We start from the raw sequence: 25,916 nt of genomic DNA, 5'->3' as shown, positions 1-25,916 counted from the left end.
GATCAAACCCGAGTCTCCTGCATTGCAAACAGACACTTTATCGTCTGAGCCACTAGTGGCAATCTTGGACTTAAGAAGCTGCCGTACTCTTTTCCAAAGTAGTTGAACTATTTTACATTTCTACCAGCAATATACGAGAAATCAAGTTTCTTTTTATTCTCATCAGCATTTGGCAGTGTTCTTTTTTATTTGAACCATTCTGACATAGGTGCGCTAATATGGGTTTAAGCTTTACATTGCATTTCTCTAATGGTAATAATACTGAACATCTTTTCATGTGCTTGCCATCTGTATATCCTCTTCAGTGAAACAGCTATTTTTATCTTTTGCTCGCTTCCTAATTGGACTTTTTTTTTTTACTGTTAAGTTTTGAGAGCTCAATTCAAGTCCTTTGTCAGATATGTGCTTTGTAAATATTTTATTTTAGTTTGTAGCTTATCTTTTCAACCTCTTCATAATTTTTCACAAAGCAAAACTTTTAAATTTCAATGAAGTCCGATTTATTAACTTTTCCTTTAATTGACATTTTTTTAAAAACATTATTAGTTCTTAATCGTCCCTACCTCAATTTTTCAGAGAGATTATGAAATTTCAGCTATCAGGATAAGATTTACATCACGCCAGCTTTTGAACAGCAAAGTTAACCAATTCAATTCCTTCCAGAAGTACAGAGCTTTAGCGATTAAAACAAAGATATTACTGGTGTATTTACAAACAGGAGATGCTGGTTTCTGAGATAACAAAGTATCACCAGGGGAGGAAAAAAAATGCATTTCACACATACATACACACACCCAGACCTTAAGTATGAATAAGCACATATCTTGTACCTATATATACTAACCACGGGCTTTCCTAGTGGCTCAGATGGTAAAGAGTCCACCTGCAATGCAGGAGACCCAGGTTCAATCCCTGGACTGGGAAGATCCCCTGGAGAAGGGAATGGCAACCCACTCCAGTATTCTTGCTGGAGAATTCCATGGACACAGGGGCAGTTCATGAGGTTGCAAAGAGTCAGAGGAGACTAACTCACACATACACAATCTAACCACATAATTAGATCCAATCCATCGATGCCATCAAAACATTTCTAACATACTAAAAATGAGAGACATAACAACAACTAAGGCAGCCTGTAAATAGCACTATAATTGAGGTACACAAAAAAATTTAAAGGACAGGCAGCAAGGAAAAGTATGCGAGGATCAGGAAATAACATTCAACTTTAAATACCTTTAAAAACTTTAAATAGCACAGAACAGTGATCACAAACTGGAATTCTGAGTTCCAAATCAAGCCTACAGAGGTTTTTGTTTGGCCTGCAGAGTGTTTAATGCTTTTTTATACTAATTGGTTTAACATTTAAAAATCAGACTTCATATACAAATAGAAATCTCCAACTTCCTTTGTAAAACCGAAAGATCTGACAACACTGGGCCCACATTCAACTTGGTAATAACTGCTGCTGCAGCTGCTAAGTCACTTCAGTCGTGTCCGACTCTGTGCGACCCCATAGACCCACCAGGCTCCCCGGTCCCTGGGATTCTCCAGGCAAGAACACTGGAGTGGGTTGCCATTTCCTTCTCCAATGCATGAAAGTGAAAAGTGAAAGTGAAGTCGCTCAGTCCTGTCCGACTCTTAGCCACCCCATGGACTGCAGTCTACCAGGCTCCTCTGCCCATGGCATTTTCCAGGCAAGAGTACTGGAGTAGGGTGCCATTGCCTTCTCTGCCTCATGCCAAATATTTGCTGGGATCTTTTAGACAGGGTAGTGCTCTCTAGATCCCCATAATCTCCACCCAACTCCACTTGACTCATTTATGTTACCTGAGTAACCTCTGTAGGCATCTGAACTTGTAACATCTGCCTTAAAGGGCACTTAGGATTTTGGTCTTTTTTAGTTTTTTTTTTATTACAAAAGCATGATAACACATTTACAGGAGACTTGGAAAAACTGAACAAGGTTACATATGGATCCACTATATATTACAATTATTTTTTTAAATAGATAAACTAAGATTTTTAGTCAGAGTTTCAATATAAAACTCTCAAAAATTAATAGAATGAATATACAGAGAAATAGAAGGATATTAATAGAATGAATATCCACTAATAGAATGAATTAGAAAAATGAATATCCATTAATAGAATGAATATAGAGAGAAACAGGTCTACTACCTGAAAAGCATTGTGAATCAAACCAACATAATTAAGATTTATACAATTTTCACATAATAGTAGAATGCAAATTCTATTCAAGTTTCCATGGACTATAAACTACAAGACACTGGAGCATAGCCAAAAAATTTGGAAGGCTTCACAAATTTGGGAGTCATTCTTGAGCAGGGCCCCTGATAATCTTCTCTGGGTGGTTCCAATTTTAGTATATTAGCTGCCAAAGCCAGCACAAGGGCACTTAGGATTTTGAGGATTTTGACAGATCAAGACGCCAATGAGAGAATTCAAAGGTGTGGAAACTACACAAAGGAAAGCTCAAAGGTCTGAGATATTAAAGTGTGGAATGCAGACAGATACCGGAAGTAGTTGTTATGAGAAGGAGAATGATGGGGAGGCATAAAGCTAGAAAGATAGATTTATATAACATCATAGATCCTAGCCCATAGAGTATATGATATACCATACATTATATGATACATTATACACTTCTAAAACATCAAGGAAATCAGTCTGAATATTCATTGGAAGGACTGATGTTGAAGCTGAAACTCCAATACTTTGGCCACCTGATGCAAAGTGCTGACTCATTTGAAAAGACCTTGATTCTGGGAAAGATTGAAGGCGAGAGGAGAATGGGGCACAGAGGATGAGACGGTTGGATGGCATCACCAACTCAATGGACGTGAGTTTCAGTAAACTCCGGGAGCTGGTGATGGACAGGGAGGTCTGGCATGCTGCAGTCCATGGGGTCGCAAAGAGTCAGACATGACTGAGGGACTGAACTAAACTGAACTGTATGACAAGTTTTGGAGACTGGGAATTAATTTAAGACAATTTCTGCCTACTTACAGGGGCCTAACAGGAAAGGCTACAGAGTTGCTATTTTGTTGTTGTTTTAATCAAATTATTTATTTAGGCCACACAGCGTGGTTTGTAGGATCTTAGTTGCCCTGGTCCCCAGTCCTAGGCAGTGAGGGTGCAGTCTTAATCACTGGACCACCAGAGAACTCCCAGAGCTACACAGTTCTTGCACAAAGTTCCATCAATGTTTCCTGTAGCTGAATACACATATTTACTTTTTCTTTTACCATCTATTTGCTATCCGTGTGCTCTCGCCAAGCTACAAAACACAGTGATATGTACTTAACACACACATTAGATGTTATATATAGTACATAATAATATAATGGGCTCTGGAGTTAGGCTGACACTCTTCCAACTTTGTACCTGAGTGACTGTGGGATTAGTCACCTATCTGAGTCTCTGGTTCCACATGTGTAAAACCTACATGCCAGAGTTCCTAGAAAGACAAAACGACCCAGTGGACGTGAGGGGCTCGGAACAGAGCCTGGCACATATCGCTCACGGGTAACAGCAGCTGTTAGTACGAAGTGGTTGCCTGGAGCATTACTATCTTTACTAAAATAACCACTTGTCTCAAGACGGACAAAATCTGCTCTCCCTTCTTCCCAATTACAAGACCGGGTGCCCAACGGGAGTTCTGGCGTAAACCTGGGCTCCTAAGTTCTCCGACGCTGACAACGACGAGAATTCCTCACACGGGCTTCGCAGCATCAGCGTCCACCGCGAGGGGCCAGCCGCCCAGCCCCAGGCTGCTTCCCCCCGTTCCTCGGCGACCCCGGGACCCCACACCCGGCCCGCCTCCTCCGGGAAAGCCCCTCACCCAGGCCGCCTCCTCCCTCACCGCCGCCACTGCCTTCTTCAACAAGCTGCTACTACTGCCCCGGAAGTCCTCTTTCAGGGTGGAGACGGCCTCGCTTAACCGAGAGAACTTCCGGGTCAAGCAGCAGCTCCGGCCGGAAGGAGCTCGGCAGGCGTCTGGTGAGTGAGGGTTAGATCGGGGTCGCTGTAGGGTGTGGAGAGTTTAGTGGGGCACCCGAGACGTGGGTTTGAGCCGGTGGGTTAGGGTACAAGGTAAAAGAAGCTGGAGTATCCGTGGCCGTTTTGCAAGCCTGGCCTGGGCTGCTGCAGGTTTTCGGCCATCCTATATTTACTGAGCTCCACCTACCTGCCAGACACTTCTCTGGGCTTTTGGGACGCCCTGGTTTACGAGAGACTGTGGCTTTGTGCTCAAGTAGTTGACAGCCTAGTGGAGGAAACCGACCATAAACAAGTTTACAAGCAAACACGGTTATCTAAGATAGTAGTGCGTGCTTTAAAGAAAATTAAGCAGAACAAAGTGATGGAACGAAGCGAGGGGTAAATCTTATGAAGAGCTGCTGATGAGTATTAGGAACAAAAGGAATAGCAACTGCAAAGGCCTTATCATGGGAACAAACTGAGCCGGGTTAAGGAAAAGGCAAAGGGCCACTGTGAGTGGGCCGAAAAGAGGAAGATGAGACCAGGAACTTAAACTGGCCGAATTTTGTAGGGTTTGTGAGCCAAGATAAGAATTTTGACTTTTATTTGAAAAGCAGTGGAAAGGCATTTGAAGGCTTCTGTGCTGAAGAGTAACATGCTGTGATTTATGACTTTGAATTACCCCTGACCCCTCATCAAAAAGATGTACCTCTTCATTTGCTCTTGGGCAATGAGAATGCGTGAAACCAAACTGATAGCCAGAAAAAAGTTACACAGACACCCTCATTGTACAGATGTACAGATGTGAAAAAAGTCCCAGAGAGGTGAAGGCACCTGACCTTTTAAGAACCCGAGACTTCTAACTCAATTTCATGTTTTCAGAGTTATTTTAATATCTAGACATAATAACTGTCACTTCCTAAAACCCTTCAGATAGTTTATTTGCTTCAATGGTGATCCTCTAAATTTAGGGGCATCAGTATCACCTGGAAGCATGTTAAAAATGTGTATTCCCCCCAAACTAAAAACACTATAAGTATAAAATAGGTGTTTTCTTCTGATCTTCTGTTGTAATGGAAAGTGCATAGAATTCGGAGTTTAAGAATAGAAATTTGGTAAACCGCTTGCTGCTGCTGCTGCTGCTGCTGTCGCTTCAGTCGTGTCCGACTCTGTGCGACCCCATAGACGGCAGCCCACCAGGCTCCCCCGTCCCTGCCTGGGATTCTCCAGGCAAGAACACTGGAGTGGGCTGCCATTTCCTTCTCCAATGCATAAAAGTGAAAAGTGAAAGTGAAGTCGCTCAGTCCTGTCCGACCCTCAGCGACCCCATGGACTGCAGCCTTCCAGGCTCCTCTGTCCATGGGATTTTTCCAGGCAAGAGTACTGGAGTGGGGTGCCATTGCCGCTTAACTGTGTCTTAATCTTATCTTTTAAATAGTGTTGATGATAATTGTAGTGAAAATTGTTCCAATTTTTTGATCTTAGAATCTCTTGAGACTTCTAAAACTTTTAGAGAATATTGAAGAGGTTTTGTTTGTGTGGCTTATATCTATTATTATGCCATTTTAGATGTCAAAACAATTTTCCAAAGAGTTATTTATTTAAAATAATTAAATTCATTAAATGTTAACATAAAAGGCATGTCTATGAAGAATAGTTTGCCGGCAAAAAAAATTTTTGAGAGAAATGGCATTGTTTTGCATTTTTACAAGTTTCTTTAATATCTGACTTAATGGACAACAGCTAGATTGTCATACCTCCTTTGCATTCATTCTCTTGTGATATCATTCATTATGTAGCCTCTGGAAAACAGCACCTATTGTGTGAGAATGAGAGTGAGAGGGCAAATAATGTTCTAGTATTGTTACGAAAATCATTTTGAAGACGTCTCAGGGTCCCCCAGGGACCCCTGCAACACATTTTGCAAATTGCTGAATAACAATATGGTTATGAAAAATTAAAAGATATATGGGCTAAGTTTGAGTGGGACCAAGAAATCTGCATCTTTAATAAGCACCCCAGATTAATTTAAGTGATCTAAGAATTGCATTTTGAGAAAACGAGTTATAGATCAAATGAACTCTAGAGTGTTCGGCCCACCAAAAAAGAGAAAAACTATGTTTCCATATTTCCATATTTCATATCTCTCCATTAACAATTTCCAGAGATTGAGACTAAAAAGTCAGTAAGACGTTTATAGCAGGTCCCTTTCTGACTGCCACATTAATGGGTGTCTGAATTCAGAATGTTGATTCCACTGCCCTACCAAGGGGGTTTTAGACTCTGTCTTTGGTAAGCTTACAGTCTTTTGGACATACAGATAACTCATAAAAGAAGGAAACTGAGAAGTCTTACAGTTGAGTGCTGTGAATGTGCTAGGGGACTGACAGCAAAAGAATTCATCTGAAATCCAGAAGGAAGAGTGAGAGCTTAGGTAGGAAGGCTTCTTGAATAAGATCAAAAACACATTGGATATTGTAGAGAAGGTCCAAATTCCACAGGAAGATGGGGAGGGCAGGAAGTTTCAAGCAGAAGGGACAATTAGAACCAAAAATTTTAAGTGGAAAGTTATTTGGAGATAATAGAGAGTGAAATAAGTATAGTTAAAGCTTTGAGCCATGATAGGGAAGCTGGGGAAATTATAGGATTTAAAGGAAAATAGGAATGATAATCAGTTTGTAAGAAAACTAAGACCCCTAGAGATCATAACTGATTAGTGACAGGTGTAACTAAAGACCAAATTTGACTTCTAATCCATTCATTCCTTTAGCAAGGAATTAGTGTACATGCAGGCACAGCTGGGCTGCAACTTCGTGCTTCTGTTCTACCACCTGAATCCATTCCTGAAGAATTATGGATACCATAAAATGTGAAGCTTATTTCATGGGTAGAGGATTTTAAAATTGCCTTGACTCTTTTGGATTTGTGTTGAGGACCAGTTCTGAGGGGAGCAATATTTGGGACATCAGAGGGATATGGTGGGAATTAAGGAGACCCATTTAAGAATTAAGAGGATAGTGTGGTACCCAGGTAAGGTAAAAGGACCCAGGTGACCTAGGGCAGGGACAGCAGGACTTAATTGAAAAACATCTAGAAGGAAGAAGGAGAAGGTGAATAATAATGGCATGAATTTAAAATGTACATTAGTTCATCTAATGTTCACAACTACCTTATGAGGTGGTTACTGTTAATAACCTTATTCAATAGATGTATATACTAAGGCCTCTTGATCCCATAGCTTCACACAAGGATAGGATCAAGCACTCTTAATCCTAATCCACACTCCTAACCACACAGCCATGATGATACTGTAACTTTGATCTTGCAAAACTGGAAGATTTGTATTGTGTGGCTATCATTCAAGTTATATATATGCTAGACAGGTAGATCTGAGGGTGAGAATAAAGAGCTTTTTTTTAGTTATCCTGAAATTTGAGATACTTGGGGGTAGGGTCAGACCACAGAGGGGAAAAAAATGAGCAAGGAAATCAGTGTCTTTGTGTAGCTTCAGCAGATGCTTATGGCAAAAATGATCATAGTCAGGGGCAAAACAAATAACCTTGGGTTTGAAGCACAGCTTCAGCAAATACAGAAGAGGGTATTCCTCAGTGTGCCAGAAAATATGCTGACGTTTGAGTGCCTAAGCGCCAATGATGAGGTATGCAGTGGCTCCAAGATTCTGTTGGGAGCATAAGGGCTATGTTAAGTTAGAAACTTTTTGGAAAATGGCCCTCAAAATGGTGATTTCTGTTTGTGTATTACTAACCTTTGTATGTTACAGATTGCTATAGTAAGGCTTGCGTGTAAGCAGAACAGCTTTTTGTTTGTTCTCTGAAAGGATAGAGGAGTGCTAATAGTCTGCTCTTCATTTCCTTTTTCTCCCCTTTGCCAATTCAGAATGTCACTGACCATTTGTGTGCCTTGTGTAAGGGAACTTCTCCATTTTTCAAGTGTAACAGTGCAGGCAGAGAATAGTGGATGAGTTGTAAATACAGCTCGAATGCATTTAATTATGGAGAATGAACCATTACGATCCCAGTATTCTTGGAGCAAAACCCAGTACCATCTGGGCTTCAGTGTTTTTCCTTCCTTTGAATTATCCCAGAACTATTTCTGCAAACAGCCATTTCTTCAGCCAACTTAATATTGAGCCACGAGAATGGAAATTAGCCACGTTGCTTCCTTATTCTCTGTTGAGAATTGGAACAGAATGGAAATATTTCTTCTCTCAGAAGTTGGCAGGCACAGCAACAAGGCAGTCTGTTAGGGATGATAACTTAGGCACTTTTCTTTTTCCTTTTTAATGATACAGCCAATATCCAGAATGGTTCTGTAGGTTAAAATCATCTATATTTCTGATTATTCATGATCCTAGAGAAGCTAACATTTTATGTACCTGAAAGATGAAAAAGGAGTTAGATTAAATTTAAATATCACACTCTTCTGTTATTCCTATTCATGCAGAAGACAGGTAATAAAACATTCTACTAAGTAACTTCACCCACAAGCATAGCATAGCTCTTTTTAACTGTTTACAGGAAGTGGCACTTTGATTTTCCTTTTTGAACTCTTCTTACCCTTCCTCCATATGTCAGCTGCCCCATTGAGAATAGCAGGCATGATATACAAAGTCCCAAACTTAAAACTGAATTGCATTCCTAAAATTTATGAAGTCTCCCTTTCTCTTTTGTGCTCAGAGCACAATTACACTTCTGTTCAGTACTTCTCCCTGTCTTATATATAGTTAGCCCTTTCTTTTCCTGTCTTCCAGGTTTTGCTGAACTTAATCTTCTTTCTCCCACCTGACCAGTTCTCCATTTCTTTCATTGTTTGCACATTCAGTTTTCATTTTTGTGGTTTTAATTTCGAATGAAATTAGATAAAGATGTTTATTTCTTTAAAAAAAAAAAAGCCTTATTGGAGCCAGGAAGTAGAACTCTGTCAAGAGCCAGAGCACCATGTGTGAGCCTCTTTCTCTTCCCCTCTGTAACTCTTTCCACCACCACCACCCGCCTCCCTAGACCCCATCTCCTGGCTGCTCTTTTTCCCTTCTGCATCCCTGTTGTCCTTTAACGCGGTTGCCTCAGCTCCCTGTAATCCTTCTCTTCCTCAAATGTCCCTAACCCACAGTGTCTCAGTCCACATTCCAAGGGAACATTCTTCTTAGTGAGTTGACTTCCTCCTGGATCCAAGAAGGCAGAGCTCCAAAAAAGGAACAACAAAGGCTCTCTGGCACAAACTTAGGATGCGGTGAAAACAATGTAACGTCGTGTTGGTCTCCAAGGTCTCTTTACAATGCCTTTTTGATCCATATTTTTGTGAAATATTTGCACTGAGAGAGGAGTGTGAAATTTAAAATTAAAGACTGAAATTACCTTATGATGTTACCCCTTCCCCCTCCAAAATTTTTAAGTGGTTTCATGGTATTCCAAGTAAAAGTGTTTTATATATCTTAAATAATGGTTTTGCTGTAAAGTGTTGATTTTAGTACTCGAAGTGATGTCAACAATAATAATAACTAGAGTTATCAGTGATTACTGTTACCAGACTCTGTTTTTCACATACTGTCTTTTTCAGACCTTGCAATAGTCTTGTGAAAGTAGATGCTATTATTTTCCCTCATTTAAAGATGAGGGAACTGAGGCATAGAGAGATTAAGTCATTAACAAGTTGCAAGGCTGATTAGAGTCGAGCCTAGGAAACCTGGTTAGAGAGTGTTCACTGAAGTTCTCTGCCACTCTGCCTATCAGAGGCCTGCAAGTATGAGTTTCTAGGGTGAACTTAATCCAGAGTGGAATCTGAGTGATAGCTCTTTTGTGCTTAAAGTGTTCAGATAGTCGAGCACCATTAGGTAGGGCTGTTACAGAGGAAATGAGGAAGTATATTAGGGGTTGCTAGTCCATGAGCCCTCTGCCTCAGAATCACCCAGAGAGCTAATTAAAAACCATAATTACAAGGTCCAAACCCAGAGATTTTTATTCACTGGTCTGGGGTGGGACCCAGTAATCTTTATTTTTAACAAGTTCTCTAGGAGATTGAGATGTTCAACCTGGTTTGGAAACTGGTCTTGGTTATCTTTTATTCCCACCATTATTTCCTGGGACACGATGGTAAGTGAAGACATTGAGGGTTAGTGGTCGGTTCAAGGAATACATTTAGGCATTATGCCTTTAAGATCTTTTGAGGTTACTAGCAGTAGCTCTTTTTGTCTCAGAAAAGAATCACAAGTGCTAGTAAATGCACGTAAGTCTAAATAATTATGATCCCTGTTGTATAACATTTGTCAGTTTACAAAGATCCATCACATACTTGATCAAATTTAAACTATTCATCATTAAGTATTTATTGAGTATGTGCTAGTTATGACACATAGTGTTAAAAAATACAGTCCTTGTGCTTAAGAGGCTCATAGGTGAGATGGAGTAGACTGCCTGGAAGTACAGAGCCAGGTGAGTCGTGTACTGGTGAGGGCCACAGGGCTCAGGGAATAGCCGTCTTGCGTCCAGGTAAACTCCTGAGCTGGATGGGAAGAAGCAGCAGGCCTTGCGAGGAGGCTTGGGGAAGCTGCGTGAAGAAGGAATTCCACACTGCGGTAACACTGCCGGGACACTTGCCCCACAGCCCCCTCACGTGGAGGCTGTTCGTTCCCCTGAAATGCCTACATCTCAGAGCAGAGAGAGTGAGTCCATTTCTTCCATTCCTGGTGTCTTCTTCCTTGATCCTGGGGTGACAGTAGCACCCCCACAGGTGATCTACCTCACTTTTGAGCCTCTCAGTTCTTTGACTGCTTCACCTTGGACAATTCTTAATTATAGTGAGTTTCCTTCACTCACTTCAGCCTCCCACTCCAGTTCCCAAAGTCTTATCTCCAGTTTTTATCTCGGGCCAAACTGCTCCTCTTCAGGATCAGGAATGAGACCCATGACTCTCTGGCCACCGTCTCTCATTATGACTGCTTGTAGCTCTTTTTCCTGACTACCTCGCTAACCAATGACTGATCTGCTTTTTCTCTGCCCCGTGTCCCTTTACCTCGATGGCTCTCCCCAACATTCTCCATTCCCATTTATCCCCCAGGTCCTGTCACACACCTTACTTTCTCAGGGAAGCTTTCTGCGACATGGTTAGCTCCCTATAGCATCCTGTACTTTCCTTTGGGTAGCATTTAGTGTATTTTGAATATATTTAATGGCCATGTCCTCCACCTGACTGAGTTCCATGAAGGCAGAGACAGTGTCTGTGGTACAGTAGGTTGGCACATAGTAGGTACTCAGTAGACACTGTTGAATAGGTGAAAATGTATACCCCTAGTCTAAGATAGCAGGTTATAGACTTAGTGGTAGGAAGCAGTGGGGAGGAAAGGAATGGCAGGATAAGAAGTGAGGTGCTATTAGAATAAATGAGTTGTGGGAGGTTTGTTTTGTTTTCTCTACAAAGAGAGCAGGCCTGCAGCTCAGAGCCTTCAACAGAAGTTTCTCTGCAAGTTAATAACATGGCTTTGTTTGCATTGTGCCTAGTGTACAGTTACTTTTATCCAGACTTTGTGAAAGACAATGAGTTTAAGAAAAGCATAAATAATAATTTATGAAAAGCATAAAATATAATTTTAAGAAAAGCATAAAATAATAAAAAGATATAGTTTTTAAACAAATCATGACAGTAGAAGAAATGAATGAAATTTGGGAAATGCCAACTTGGATGAAGCCACAGAATCTCCTTATGGAAGTCCTGGGTGAAACTTGGAGTACTTTTCAGCACATTCGTTTCCTATCACCATTGAGAACCAGTAGTCTAGAATAAAGGACAAAAATCTTATTTGCCAGTTGTTGTAGAAAAGAAGTTGAGAACTTATATATATCAAGCCTGAGCACAGTGCCTGGCTTACTTCAGTCATTCTGTAAGCTTTTATTTCCATTGTTTCCACTCTCAACTCCCTCCCAATAGAGGCCAGGATTCTCCTGCTTACTATATAATATGAAGAGCAAGTCAGGGTGAAGAGGTTAGATCAGATCACTTCCGTAATCCCTTTCAGTGCCCAAGAGCTTTGTGTCATTTTAATGGGATTTGGGGAAGAAATGAAAACATACAGTGTTCATCTATTATGTATAGCAAACTCTGAAGTTCTTTGTTTTACTTCAAATGGTCCCTCCTTAAATTTGCAAGATAGAGAAAATTATTGTCATCATCTAACCATCCTTTCAAGGACTAATGAAATTTATATGATATTTACAACTTAACTGTCAAATTTAGACTCTGAGCAGTTTAATGGCAAAATACAATGATCTGTTGATTTTTGTGTTACATGATCAAGCAGCTTTTGTATGAGTATACAGGGAAGTAAGTGTCATTTCCAAAACTCTTTAGTTTGGCCCTTACAAGAAATAAAGCTAGGTGTTTCATCCCATATTTTATAGAAATTGAAATGAAATTTTTAAGAGTCAGTGATTTTAAAAGAGGAATCAGATGACCAGGAAGTTGATCATAATCACATAGATTCTTGAAATGGGATATTATTTTGCTTTTATTTGTGATATTTTACTCTTCTTCTAAATGTGTCTAACAATCTTTCTCTGTAGTTTGTATTTCTGCTAACTAGACATTTAAGGTGTCAATTCCTCCCATAGCTAGTTTATAGACTTTGAGTTAGAAATTTGGTATTCTTACAAGCTTATTAAATATACTGTGTTTTATCTCTTGATATTGAAAAAATTATTAAAGGAAAATTCTTTTGTTTAATCTTCTTACCCAAGAGGAAAGTTCTATAGCCTCAAAAGCCAGTAACTATTTATTTATGCATAGTGGTGCAATTTTCTAATATTACAAAAAAAACTACTTCAGGTAGCCCTGCATTATTTATATCTAATGTCTGTATACTTGAATTACTCAAATTTTGAACTCCATGGTTATAATTATTATGTAGCAGTTGATTTACATTATTGATATAACAGCAGATGGTAATGGTGCAGGTTGGAATAAAAGATCATTAAGTTAAATATTTTAGCCTTCATTGGCTCCCTCTTGCATGGAATTTGTCAGAGTGAAATAGAATCACAACATTTCAGAACTAGAAGAGCCCTTAGAGATTGTCTCATCTAGTCCCCATTTGACACATGAGAAAACAAGCATAGCTATTTGCCAAGGGCTTACAGCTAGTTATTAGCAAAGCTAATACCGGAATCTAGATCTGCCATTTCCCAGTTCAGTGTTCTTTCTGCTGACTCTGTTGAAATTTTTAGGTGGTATTTTCACTGTTTCACTTCATAATATTTATGTCAGTTATTCTAATCAGTTTCACATCTATTTATTTCTTGAACATAAACTTTCACTCCATTATGAGTCTTTGTTGGTTAAATTTTATATCTGGCTCTCTTTCAGGTTGGTCTCCACTCATATCTTTTAATCTTGAAGACTCCAGAATATACCTGGATCTACCTGTTTGGTTTTTTTTTTTTTTTTTTGGAAAATTCCGGTACCAAGCAATCCATGACCCACTGTGCTCTTGTTATAAGATAGAAGCTATTGAGTTCTCCAAATATAAACAAGATTTTCTCCCCTTTTCCCATGAAGCCACTTCGTTGTTTATCCACTTTAGTGGTGAGTGTTATTGTGCCAGCTGCTTTTGCTTTGGAAGATGTAGACTTCAACCAAATGATCCCACTGGGAACAAATCACAGTTCTTCCAATGCATCATTTCTTCCAAGTTTTGAACTGTCAGCGGATTCCCACTCAGGTGATGACGTCATCATAGCCAGAGAGGGAACTAGTGTTTCAATCAAGTGTCTTCTCACAGTCGACCACTATGAACAGGTCTCTTGGTACAACTCAAAAGGACAGCAGCTGGATGACAGAGACAGAGGTAATTATCCCAAAGCATAATTAGTCAAGATTACTCATTTCCTGTTACTTCAATCTTGGTTTTATGGCATATTCAACAAGAAATATCCAAGATGAGGTACTACAATAAATAGTTAAAACTTTTGAAAGGCCCGGGGTATTATACCTATCAGGAAAAGTGAAATAATGGTAATTACTGAACCAGAAGAAGAAAAAAAATAAAGTATAGTTACAAATTTAAGAAGTGTTCACATAATGATGGTGAGCTGTTTCCTCCCCTCTTGGCGAACTGGTTTCCTTCTTCATTCAAGGTTGGCTCCATCAGGGTTGCTGCACACAGCTGTGTGGACTCTGTACTGTACAGCTCCAGGGGCACCATTTACCTAGACTGTAATGGGAGTAGTACAGTGTGCTGGCCCTGTATGAGTAGAGCAAGAAGGATTTTGGTTAAGTGAACTTGTCATAAATAATTTTTTTGTTTTTACTCAGAAATGAATTACTAAAAATGTTGGAGGAATCCCGGATGTTTTTGAAAATGGTTATAAAGATCAGTACATAAAAGTTTTAACTCCCTCTGAGAATCAGAAGGGCATTGAGGAGGAACTTTATAAGCCCTTCCAGCTCATTTCTCTTTTTAATTCTGTACCTTAACTGCATGAAAATAGGAAAGTTTCTCTTTACATATTTTTGTCTCTCAGTCTTAAAAAATCACACAGGCATCGTAGTAAGGTGACCAAGGTCTACCTTTTGACAGGTTTTTATTTGATTTTGCTATTTAAGAACCTGTGTACACAATCAGAATATTGTTTCCTTTAACTAGTGTTCTGTTAGATTTTTTTTTGAAGACTACCTGTGTTAAAATACCTTAGAAAGAAATCGCCATGAAATATCAATGGGGTAAAGATTAAATAATGGTATACTCACAAGCTACACTTTGGAAAAGGCCTGCTTATATTTTCTGTTAGAAAGATAGTCTAATCTCTTGGCTATTTATCTTGGACTGGAAAACAGAAAAGGAGACAGATGGTGCTTCCTTCTAAAGTATATGCTAAACATTTTAACCTTCTATAGACTGAGAAACTGGCCACCAAGGAATTGAAGAGTTAGAATGTTAGAAAGAACAGAGCTTCTTAAGAATATAGATCTGTTAAATCAGAATGTCTAGAGTGGTGCCCTGAACATGTATTTTGAACATGATTTGGGGTTCCCTATTTGGAGCCACTGAACTAGACTCTTATCTTTTTTGGCCCTAGGGTCCTGACAAACACATCTAAGATGTGAGTTACTCAGTCAGTGTGATTATTATAGACTGGTCGTATAAACCGATTTTAGGAGACCAGCCAAGTGGAATGGCAGTTTTATTTTTCTATTTTGCCTTTACTTTGAAAACCACTAACATCTATCACTGATGCTTTCAGCAGCAGCTCTGGACAATTGTATTAAATTTTATGAATCTCAAGTGAGAGGAGTTTAAAGAGCATGTCAGTCTAGTATAAGGTTCATAAATCTTGAGCTATTATCAGCAAGTGAGCTAGAGAGTTTAGATTGTGGTTATAGTGGTTGATGAATGGAGTCTATGTATATAGTTCATATACTGTGGATTCACAAGATATCTTTTTTATAGCTCCAGGTTTATAGACAGAAGCTTGTAAAATAATGACTATATTCATAGCTACATGTTTTCCTTCTCTTTTTACATTAGTAAAAATATAACTACAGAATTTAGATAAATGTTGATGTAGATAAGAATGGGCACGGTCCATAGTGCTTACTAATTGAAGTGCCCCTAAATCCTGAACCGTAGAATCCAAGGGATGAAAGGGAGCTGGAAGATTAGGCATTGAAGCAGTGCTTAACAAGCAGTCCCCCAGCCTCCTCTGGGCCACCACCTGTAGGCATGGGGATCCATACCCTCCACCCCATGTTAGCCCATCTATCCTATCTTTTTTTTTTTTTTTTTTGTACTATCCTATCTTTGAATGGCTTGTATAGTTAAAGCACAGAGCACACTGAGGACTTAGCAGAGAGGTGAGAACTGTGCAGGCAGAGCCATGTTATTCAAGGCTGTTCGTCCTTGTGCTTTGGTTTTCATACTCCTATACATTTGTATACAAATTCCTGAATGAAGATAACTTCGTGTATGGGAGAAAGGCAGCATGTTTTCAATTTAAAATAGAAGCCTAGGCATGTTAGGGCAACTTTTATTCCCTCTGCCAAGCTGTTCATTTACCCTCACTTGTGAGACATTGCTTTTGGCTTGTGCTTTATTTACTCTGGCCAGAAAATCAAGATGTTATCATCAACCAACCTTTTCTAACAAGACAAATTAACATGTATAAGGCATGCCAGATTAGCCAGTTAGTAATTGAACAAATACATTAAATTGGTAGGGTTTTTAAAAAATAAGTTTGTCTTTTCTTAAGTAAATAAGTAAACAGTAAATTATTGAAAGTTAAAAAGGAAGTAAAAATTACTCATTACCCTATAAATAGCCATTGTTTATTTACTCTGGCCAGAAAATCAAGATGTTATCATCAACCAACCTTTTCTAACAAGACAAATTAACATGTATAAGGCATGCCAGATTAGCCAGTTAGTAATGGAACAGTTACTTAGTAACTGTTAGCTATTAGTAAGCCAGTTAGTATTTCTGAGACATAGCCTTCTAGTTTATGAGAATGTGTAGGTAGAGACTGTGTAACTATTAGTAAGCCAGTTAGTATTTCTGAGACATAGCCTTCTAGTTTATGAGAATGTGTAGGTAGAGACTGTGATATAGACACGTACACACATACATATAAACGTTTCTTTTTAAGGTTAGTCACTTAGCATTATGTTGACACACCTGTCTCCCTGAAAGGTGTCTTACATCTAGCAGTGAAAAGGCAGCCACAATAATCGTTAGTTTCAGGAAGATCTTGATTCCCTTTTTTAAGTTCCAGCCTGTTTAAAATTCAGACTCTGAACATAAAAGTCTGCCCTGTCTTACATCATTTAACAAAATAGCAGAACCTAATAGATGAGTTGATGTAACGTGCTTTCATGAAGAGGTGAAATATTGATAAGGCAGTTTGCATATTTAGTAATAGTATTCTTTATGCTGTAATTTTTTATTTCTGTTGGGTTATCAGGTGGAAAATGGTTGGTTTCTGATAACTTCCTGAATATCACCAACGTAGCCTTTGCTGACCGTGGGCTCTATACGTGTCATATCACCTCTCCAACCCGTGCCTCCTACTCGGTCACCCTGCGTGTTATCTTCACCTCGGGAGACATGAGTGTCTACTACATGGTTGTTTGCCTGATTGCCTTTACAATCACGCTCATCTTGAATGTTACACGGCTGTGCATGATGAGCAGCCATCTTCGTAAAACTGAGAAAGCCATCAATGAATTCTTCCGAACTGAAGGGGCAGAGAAACTCCAGAAGGCCTTTGAGATTGCAAAACGCATCCCCATCATCACCTCGGCCAAGACTCTGGAACTTGCCAAAGTCACGCAATTTAAAACCATGGAGTTTGCTCGTTATATCGAAGAACTGGCAAGAAGCGTCCCTCTGCCACCCCTTATTCTAAACTGCCGGGCCTTTGTAGAGGAGATGTTTGAGGCTGTGCGAGTGGATGACCCTGATGAGATGGGAGAGAGAATTAAAGAGAGACCTGCCTTGAATGCGCAAGATGGCATCTTTGTCATTAACCCAGAGATGGGCCGGAGTAATTCACCAGGAGGAGATTCAGATGATGGTTCCCTGAGTGAACAAGGCCAGGAGATAGCAGTTCAAGTTTCTGTCCACCCTCAGTCAGAGACGAAAAGTATTGATACTGATTCTCAAGACAGCAGTCATTTCAGCCCACCTGATGATACAGGATCTACTGAATCGAACTCTAACTACAAAGATGGGTCATATGAAAGCTGCCAACTGTGAGCTACCCTCATACCTACAAAAACAGCTTGCAGAAAAAGAACATGTTTCATGCAGAAAATAACATTTTTATCAAAAAATAAGTAGGATTCCCCCTCATTAATATTAAGCCTATCAGAACATGAATTATTACCAAAATCTTTCTAAAAATTCAGCATGTTTCCTTTCTGATCTTTCTCAGTCATTTTCCCCAAGCTTGATTAAAGATACACATTGAGATTTAAAGGGGCCTGAGAGATCAGTGTAACGGGGAAAGTACCACACCCAAAATTACATGACTTCTCTTCTAGTCACAGTTCTTTCATTGCTTAAAGCTGACACTTCTCTTGAAGCCTCAGTTTTCCCGCCAGTAAGATGAGGGATTTGCACTAGATGATATGTAAAGTCCTTTCTAGCCCTCTGACTTCTTACCTGCCACCTTTAAACCATAAGAATCTTCAGCTCATTTCTAAATAAACCCTTCCCTAGACTTTGAGTCCCTTTTTACAGAAAGGACCTACCTGAGATTTTATTCTGTGATTTGGATTCCCACATCAATGCTGTGCATAGAGGTGTGGGTCTTTTTCGGATGTCTTGCTGGTAGAGCATACAATTGTATATGCTCTATTGAATCTTTCCAGTATCGCCCATGAATATATTGCTATACAGATATCAGGGACCTAACTGCTCATGAGTAAGCTACTTTCCATGAGTAAGCTACTTTCAATGAGTAAATTGGTCCTTGTGAGGGTATAGCAGTCTTTTTAACTTACTGAGGTATCATTTAGCTCACTGAGCTGGCAGTGATTTCTCAGCTGATCTCCCAAAGTGAAAAATTTGTTCCTAAAGAATAATGTCTTTATTGTTTTTAGAATAAGAAGCAGTGTCAAATCATCTGTCTCTGGTAAATTATGGATTTTGACATTTCTGTTAATGGAATTTCTCAGGCTTTCCCTTTTAAAAGTACTGGACTCTATGAGACAGTTCTGTGTTTGTGATCTCATTCCAGAGGGAAACCCACAGCTGAATTCCTCTTTAGACCTCTGTCAACACTCTTTACTCTATCGTCTTAAATACGGTGCTAAAGGTTGCATGCCTCCTTACCTTGTTTGTCTTGTTTATATTTTATTGTTGCTGAGGTTTTTATTTTTGTGTACATCAGATGTAGAATTTTAAGCTAGGGCTGCTTTTGTGGCCTTTCTGAGAAGCACTAACCTGAAATAAGATTAGATAATGGTGTGTGCTGTGTGTTACTATATTAAATATATAGATACAGATATATAGGTATATATATACACACACACACAAATGATCTAGACATAAAAAGGGAGAAAAATTATGAATGATGCCACTTGATTCAACTGTGTATAATAAACACTTCGGACAGTATTTGTTGCCTGGCTGAGATCTGATATAATGGAATTGTAAATACTCTTCAGAGTCATTTCTTCAACTACAGTGAGCTTGGCGTCATATAATTTTAAGAACTTGGCAATGGAGCTCTGTGTGCTTCAAATTTCTTCATTTGGCTTCTGATTACTGAAGCTTTACTTGAACTAGAGATTCCTGAGGGAAATGTTCAGGGGAGGTTTTATCAGAATTTTAATTTAAGGTTTCAAATGGAGGAAGGCAGGAAATTTGAAGTGTGACCAGATAGAACTCCTGCCTCCCTTTGTGAAGGCTTAGCAGAAGTCATACATCTGGTTCTGGATAGCACGAATGAATCAATATGCAGTTTTATCAGGTGGCATTTCAGATAAAGACGATAATGCTGCCTTTTCTGTCTCTCAGGCTGTTTCCATGGAAACCTCCAGAGCCAAACAGAAGCTACCAATCATTTAGCCAAATCTTGTCTTGGCTCATAGACCTGTATTCCTTTAAAGAAAACTGTTTTCATACATTTGGCTATGAGAACAAGGGCTCTGGAACATGCCCTAGATTATAGAACACTTCTTCCCTTCCCAGAATGTTTCTCTTTAGAATTTAAAATTCTTTAAAATCCCTTCCTAAGGTCTGAGTCTGTCCCCTAAATGTCCCTCAGATCTTTAGATAACACTTCATAACCTGTACCTATATAGCAGGTTTGGGGTCATTTTTAGAATGTAGCTTGTCACATTAAAGAGAATGAATTTACCCCCCCCCCCCAATGTTTTCATAATAGACATAGGTATTTGGAACCTTAAGGTAGACATATTTAACGATCCAAGTCCTGGGAAACAGGGCTTGGGAAAAACAAGAAATATTCAGAAAAAAACTGTAAGTTGCACAATACTGTATAACAGATATAGGCTACTCTAGTGTATCCTGGATAAATTACTTTAGAAGTGTAATGGTGACAATTTAGTGGCCAAAGTAATAGGATTACTCTGAGTATTCCAGGTTATGGTGCCACTGATAAAGTAGGTCAAAATTTAAGTGGAGCTGGTACTTTCTAAATCTGAAATAGTTGTTCACAGGAAGAAAATCACACTCGCTAACATTTTCTCTAGCTAATCAAATACTCTTCATATATAATTAATACTCCTGTTATCTTTTTGTAGAATCCTTAACCTTTTGAACTTCAGCTACAGTCTAACAGTCTTTTGACAATAGTGGTAGTGTAATTATCCTTCTGTCTTGCTAGATTTTATAATTGGTGAACATGCCTTTACTCAGCAAATTGGATTTGAAATAGTTCTGTCATCTCATTTATAAATTTTGTCTTGTATTGGGATTTAATGACCCTTATCATCCTTGTGAAATGAAATGGTGGCTTTGTAAAATAAATTTACCAAGACAAGGCATATAAACATTTTTAGAGATTCCTTGCCAGCTGAAATTCCTTACCAGTCAGGCATCTTTTGCACTGGTATGCCACTTGTTTATAAGCTGTTTGATAAACCTATCCTCAAAGTTGTATCTGTTCCAACACTTCAGTTCTTGAGTCGGGCCCAGTGGACATTTTTATTTCCTCCCAGCCACCTTGATATAAGTATCTTGGGAGTTGCTGACACCGAATGGTTGTGAGAAGGCTCCTGGCTTCTTCACCTCACTTAACACATATTTTAAAGTGAAAATTCCCAGCTTTCCCTTTTGTCCTCAGTGAACCCGCGCCATAGTCCTCTCCACGCCCTGCACGTTGTTTCAGCCTAGGTCAGATTTTGTATTCTGTATCCCAGAGCAGCATGGGAGCATGGCATGTTTGTTTCCAGGGCCCAGCCAGTCATGGGTGCTAGTCTTACCTCTACACACCAGCTATTGTAACACAAGTATTGAATATATCAGGTTTCTTGAATCACCATTTAAAGAATACAGTCTTTTCTCTCCTAGGCCAGCAATGTTAAAAATGCTAAGCCTTATGCATAACCTCTAGGTTCTCAACACATTTCATAAAAGTAAATGAGTTACTTAATATGGTTCAGATAATGTTTAAATAGTTACCTTTTTAATGAATACTTATAATTTTGTCCTTTTAAAAAAAAAAAAGTTGTATTTGAATGTAATGCATTAAATGTTCAGTGGAGTATATTTTGTTTGTCTGAAGTCTTCTGTAGAGATGTATTCATTTTTATGTTGGTGGAATTTGATGTTAATGATTTTGAGCAGGAGTAAATTTGAAGTCAACTTGGATGCTACTATGTCTACCCATTTAAATTTTACAGATGTTTACTAAGCATCTATATGTTCTCGGTGCTATGAGCCATACTGAGATGGGTGTCCTGCCTACAGTTGGCATGAGAGTGAAGTTACCAGACCATCCTCACCTGGCGCAAGTACAGCAGTTTCCCATTTCTAAAATAAAGCATTCTTAGGAAAGGCAGAGCTTGAGCAAAGGCCTAGAGATAATTTAGCACATGTTTTAGAGCAGTGGTCCCCAACCTTTTTGGCACCATGGGCAGACAGAGCAGGGGAAGTGGGTGGGTGAGAGTGAGGGTGGGCAGGATGATTTCAGGATGATTCTCATAAGACGTGCACAACCCGAATCCCTCATATGCATAGTTCACAGTAGGGTTCTCCTATGAGAATCCAATGCCACCACTGACCTGACAGGAGGTGGAGCTCAGGCAGCAATGTGATGAATGGGGAGTGGCTATAAATACAGAGGAAGCTTGACTTGTTCCCCCACCGCTCACCTCCTGCTGTGCAGCCCAGGCCACCGACAGAGGGGTAACAGTCTGAGGCTGGGGCAGTTGGGGACCCCTGTCTTACAGAGCTTATGATTAGTGTGTAGAGTTTGTGATGAGGTGTGGCAGTGGGGAGAGCAAATGTCTGCAGTCCCATGGCAGTGAAGCAGGCATGGAAAAGCACAGGATCTCAGGAGACAGGCAAAAAGAACAAGTAGATGTCAACTCATTTCTTAAATGCCACAGACTCCTTAGAATGACCATTTAGCCCCTATCTTGGGACTTGGCCTCTCTGGACTTCAGTAAAGTGGAGTTGATAACACCTACCTCACAAAATTAACATGAGGATTAAATACAGCAACATGTAAGCAAATACTGTGCAAGCTATGACATGCAATATAGTGTTCAGTTGTTCAGTCGCTCAGTCGTGTCCGACTCTTTGCGACCCCGTGAATCGCAGCACGCCAGGCCTCCCTGTCCATCACCAACTCCCAGAGTTCACCCAGACTCAGTGTCCATCGAGTCAGTGATGCCATCCAGCCATCTCATCCTCCATCGTCCCCTTCTCCTCCTGCCCCCAATCCCTCCCAGCATCAGAGTCTTTTCCAATGAGTCAACTCTTCCCATGAAGTGGCCAAAGTACTGCAGTTTCAGCTTTAGCATCATTCCTTCCAAAGAAATCCCAGGGCTGATCTCCTTCAGAATGGACTGGTTGGATCTCCTTGCAGTCCAAGGGACTCTCAAGAGTCTTCTCCAACACCACAGTTCAAAAGCATCAATTCTTCGGCGCTCAGCCTTCTTCACAGTCCAACTCTCACAGGGTCTGGTAATCACGTAGCCATAGCGTCAGCTTTATTAGCAGGCATGTCCAGCTGATGACTGGTTGCACTTGGACTCAACTGAGAATTCCTCCAGATGTCTCTCAGTTACAGTTGCATTTGGCTGCATGCCACAAAAACCCAGTTGTGGTGGCCTACCCAAGTAAGAGGTTTATTTTTCTTAAATAACACAAAGTCCAGAGAAACTCAGCCCTAGGCTAGAACAGCCCAAGTTTGGCATCAAGGGCTCCATCCAAGTCTTTTTTTATCGAAAGACTTCTAGATTTCTTTCCATCCTTAGCATGTAGCCTTCATCTGCACAGTCACAAGATGTCTGAGATTGGGTTCCCCAGAGAAAGGATTCCTCTACAAGTAGTTTATCTGGAAGGTGAACCCAGGAGTGAGATGAAAAAGGGAGCCAGTACAGAATGAGTTCATTATTTCTGTGAGCAACTGGGCTCAGGCCCTCTGGGGGAGTCAGGACACTCTATCTGCCCCTTGTGTTTGTAGCTTACACCTCAAAGTTGTCCCATCTGAAGGCCAAGGAGCTTGGATGTTTATACACCAACTTCTGTCTGTCAGTGAGGGCTGCTTCAAGCATCACTAACTCTCTGGTACTTCCGACCAGGCTAAGCATGATCCTATAGCCAGCAGAAGCCCTCTGCCAGAGGTACAGGAGCTTTCAGTAGAAAAATCTGTAGTCAATATAACAATTTCACGTGAGTTTCAAAAGGTTATGGACAGAGTTCTGATGGTACCTACTACATAGGACAGTTGCTTCCCTTCAGCATCACGTGTACATTCCAGGCAGGGAGAAGCAACAGACACAGCCGCTGAGTCTGTACCTTTGTATTAGGAAGGCAGTGGCTTTCCAGAAGCCTCACCTGACTTCACTGCCAGAACTGGGTTCCATGCTACCTGCTGTAGCTGTAAGGAAGCCTGGGAAGATGAAATTGTATGTTTTTTAACTGGACACACTTCCCCAAAGTGTTCTATTAAGAAAGGAGGGAGGAACGGAAGTTGTGGGCAACTGGTAATTGCAACAAGTTCATCTTCATGTGAATTACAGGAGTAAAATGCAATTCTGTGGTGGGTAAAATTGCAAGCTGTGTTCCTTGATAATCACATGTGTGGACGACAGATGTCACCTGCTATATCTGTAAACAAAGGATGGTGCAGCCATCAAGCCATCAGCCACTGCAGCCTTCCCCAGTTGTGCACCATAAGGGGATTCAGGATGGAGACTAGCAGGATACTGGCCTTAGATAGGTAAGGTGCCTATCAAAGGGATGATTTCAGTGACCCAGACTCACATCTTCCCAGACATAGAGAAGTGTTCAGTTCACTAAATTGAGATATCGGGGTTTTCTTTGATTTACAGTAAGCTTCTGCAGTAACCTTTCTGCTTTTGTTGCAAAAACTCATGTACCTGGCTCCTCTGTTACTTCTTCAGAACAATCCCTCAGAGCTCTCTGGGAGCCTGGATCCTGGACTTAGGTCCTCAGTATAAAGTCCTTGGAGTCCACTGAATAAAACATAATTCTCAACTTTTAGGTTGTGGTGGTGGTTTTTTTTGTTGGTTTGTTTGTTTTTTTCCAGTTGACACATGCAAGAATCAGCATTAAATCTTAGGTTAAATCTTCAAGTCATCACTTATATTATCTCCACTTGGCTCAAACAGCAGACAGACAAGTTATGGGTTTCTGTTGGGGCATAATTGGCTTATCTTAACCTATTTATTCATGAACAGATATGTACTGGCCACATGCTATGAGCAAGCAATAACAAAAATCCTAGGGGACAAGCTTGGCCTGTTGTTAAAAGAAAAGTAAGCTTGTGTGGCTATGAGGAAAGACTGTCAGAAAAGCATACAGGGGCCGGGAATAAGGTTAAAATATTTCAAAGTTTATTTCTTCAGAGGAAATGCTAGCAGTACCTAATTTGGAAGAGGGGATTTGGCAATGTAGGTAGGAAAGTTTGATCATTCAATAGTACTATTCATTTTTGTCCTGGAGTTATCTGCAGCTGAAAAAAATTCCAATTTGCTAATTTTCTTTAAGGAATTAAACTCCTTCAGAGCTCCTTAAATTCCAATCATGTTCATGAGTTTTCATGTTTTCACTGGAACCTATTGATTAGGAAATATATATGTAAATATACATATGTCTCTCCATCTGCCTGGATGATCATAGCTGCTGCCAGCAGGCCGCTTCTTCCTGACAGTTGGGAACACTGCTTTGCCTCCTGCTCAGCTGTGTGAAGAAGGAAGACTCAAGTGTCCTAAGTGACAATAAATCAGCCTTCTAGGGGGCCTCCTTACCAGAGAAGAGCCACTCTCTGGGAAAGTTTGTCCCTAAGCAGAAGGGAAGTTAATCAGAAAGAATTCCATCTAAGGGTAGTTTTGCCATGTGAATTTCATTGCTCTTTCAGAAACTACAAGCAGGTGGATGGATCATGCTTGAGGCTGCTCTGCTCAAGCCCCTGACCCTTTGAACACCTAAGGCCCTGCCTGTTCAGTTTTTCAACAAATGTTTGTTGCACACAAATGAAGGATATCATCATGAGCAAAATCAGAAGTGGTTCCTGTTCTTTGGGAACTAATAGCCTATGGAAAGACAGAACCTATTCAAATAGTCACATGTAGGGTTGTTTTAGTTGCTCAGTCGTGTCCGACTCTAACCCCATGGACTGTGGCCCACCAGGTTCCTCTGTTCGTGGGATTTCCCAGGCAAAAAGTACTGAAGTGGATTGCCATTTCCTTCTCCAGGGGATCTTCCCAACCCAGGGATCTAACTTATGTCTACTGCTTGGCGGGCAGATTCTTTACCACTGAGTCACCTGGGAAGCCCCCATATGTAGGGTAGATAGTTAAAAACTGAGAGGTGTGCTAGAAAATGAGTCTGTGAGATCTGGATCTAATCAGAGGTCAAAGAAGAATCCACTGAAGTGACACTAGAAGCAGCAGTCATTGCTTGAGGGCTTATTATGTTTCCCTCCTGAGCCAGAGACTATGAATTTAAGACCAGGATCCTACTCAGAAGGAATTTATAGACATCTTGAAAAAGGAACTATCTGAAAGAGACAGTGTGGCATCAAGCACTAAATGGATTAGCACTAGATAGGAAAAGCTGAAGGAGTTAAAGATGAAAAGTGAGTGATAATAGAGGGTGGGCAATAATATGAAGAGGGTGAGATTTGAGGCAGACCAGAGAGGCCGAACAAGACTTCGACAGGGAAGGAAAGGTGTTGATCTGGTCATGAAAC

At 40.2% G+C, this 25,916-nt stretch overlaps 2 protein-coding genes and 1 non-coding gene across 6 annotated transcripts in view; 1 reads left to right on the top strand and 2 right to left on the bottom strand.

Annotated features, from left to right (window-relative positions):
- The window catches only part of FAM114A2 (family with sequence similarity 114 member A2), a 35,296-nt gene extending 31,282 nt beyond the window's left edge, over positions 1–4,014 (bottom strand). Inside the window, exon 1 of one of the 3 annotated variants that reach the window (XM_025292369.2) lies at positions 3,884–4,014. The gene's annotated coding sequence lies outside the window, so the exon portion shown is untranslated. Of the gene's footprint in view, positions 1–3,543; positions 3,746–3,862 lie in introns of those variants that run through there. The other 2 variants (XM_025292367.2, XM_044947429.1) reach the window with 2 other exon arrangements.
- LOC112587139 lies at positions 2,302–2,404 on the bottom strand. The gene has a single exon (XR_003111673.1). It is a non-coding gene; the product is annotated as a U6 spliceosomal RNA (small nuclear RNA).
- MFAP3 (microfibril associated protein 3) lies at positions 3,924–21,238 on the top strand. 2 transcript variants are annotated; one of them, XM_006072949.4, is made up of 3 exons: positions 3,924–4,020; positions 13,372–13,852; positions 16,962–21,238. In XM_006072949.4, the coding sequence occupies exons 2-3, from the start codon at positions 13,558–13,560 to the stop codon at positions 17,753–17,755; spliced, it is 1,089 nt and encodes a 362-aa protein (XP_006073011.1). In that variant the 5' UTR covers positions 3,924–4,020; positions 13,372–13,557; the 3' UTR covers positions 17,756–21,238. The 2 variants fall into 2 exon arrangements, with proteins under 2 accessions (XP_006073011.1, XP_006073012.1); XM_006072950.4 differs by lacking the exon at positions 3,924–4,020 and adding an exon at positions 9,130–9,283.
- The last annotated feature ends 4,678 nt before the right edge of the window (positions 21,239–25,916 follow it).

This window comes from Bubalus bubalis, chromosome 9 (genome assembly GCF_019923935.1).
Source record: "Bubalus bubalis isolate 160015118507 breed Murrah chromosome 9, NDDB_SH_1, whole genome shotgun sequence".
Lineage (NCBI taxonomy): Eukaryota > Metazoa > Chordata > Mammalia > Artiodactyla > Bovidae > Bubalus > Bubalus bubalis.
This window is presented reverse-complemented; position numbering and strand designations above follow the sequence as displayed.

What these genes read in the sequence shown, in the direction of transcription:
- MFAP3 (XM_006072949.4), top strand. Translation starts at nt 13,558, where the DNA reads ATGAAGCCACTTCGTTGTTTATCCACTTTAGTGGTGAGTGTTATTGTG. An exon ending in GCTGGATGACAGAGACAGAG is followed by an intron (nt 13,853 to 16,961) that starts GTAATTATCCCA and finishes TTGGGTTATCAG; the next exon opens with GTGGAAAATGGTTGGTTTCT.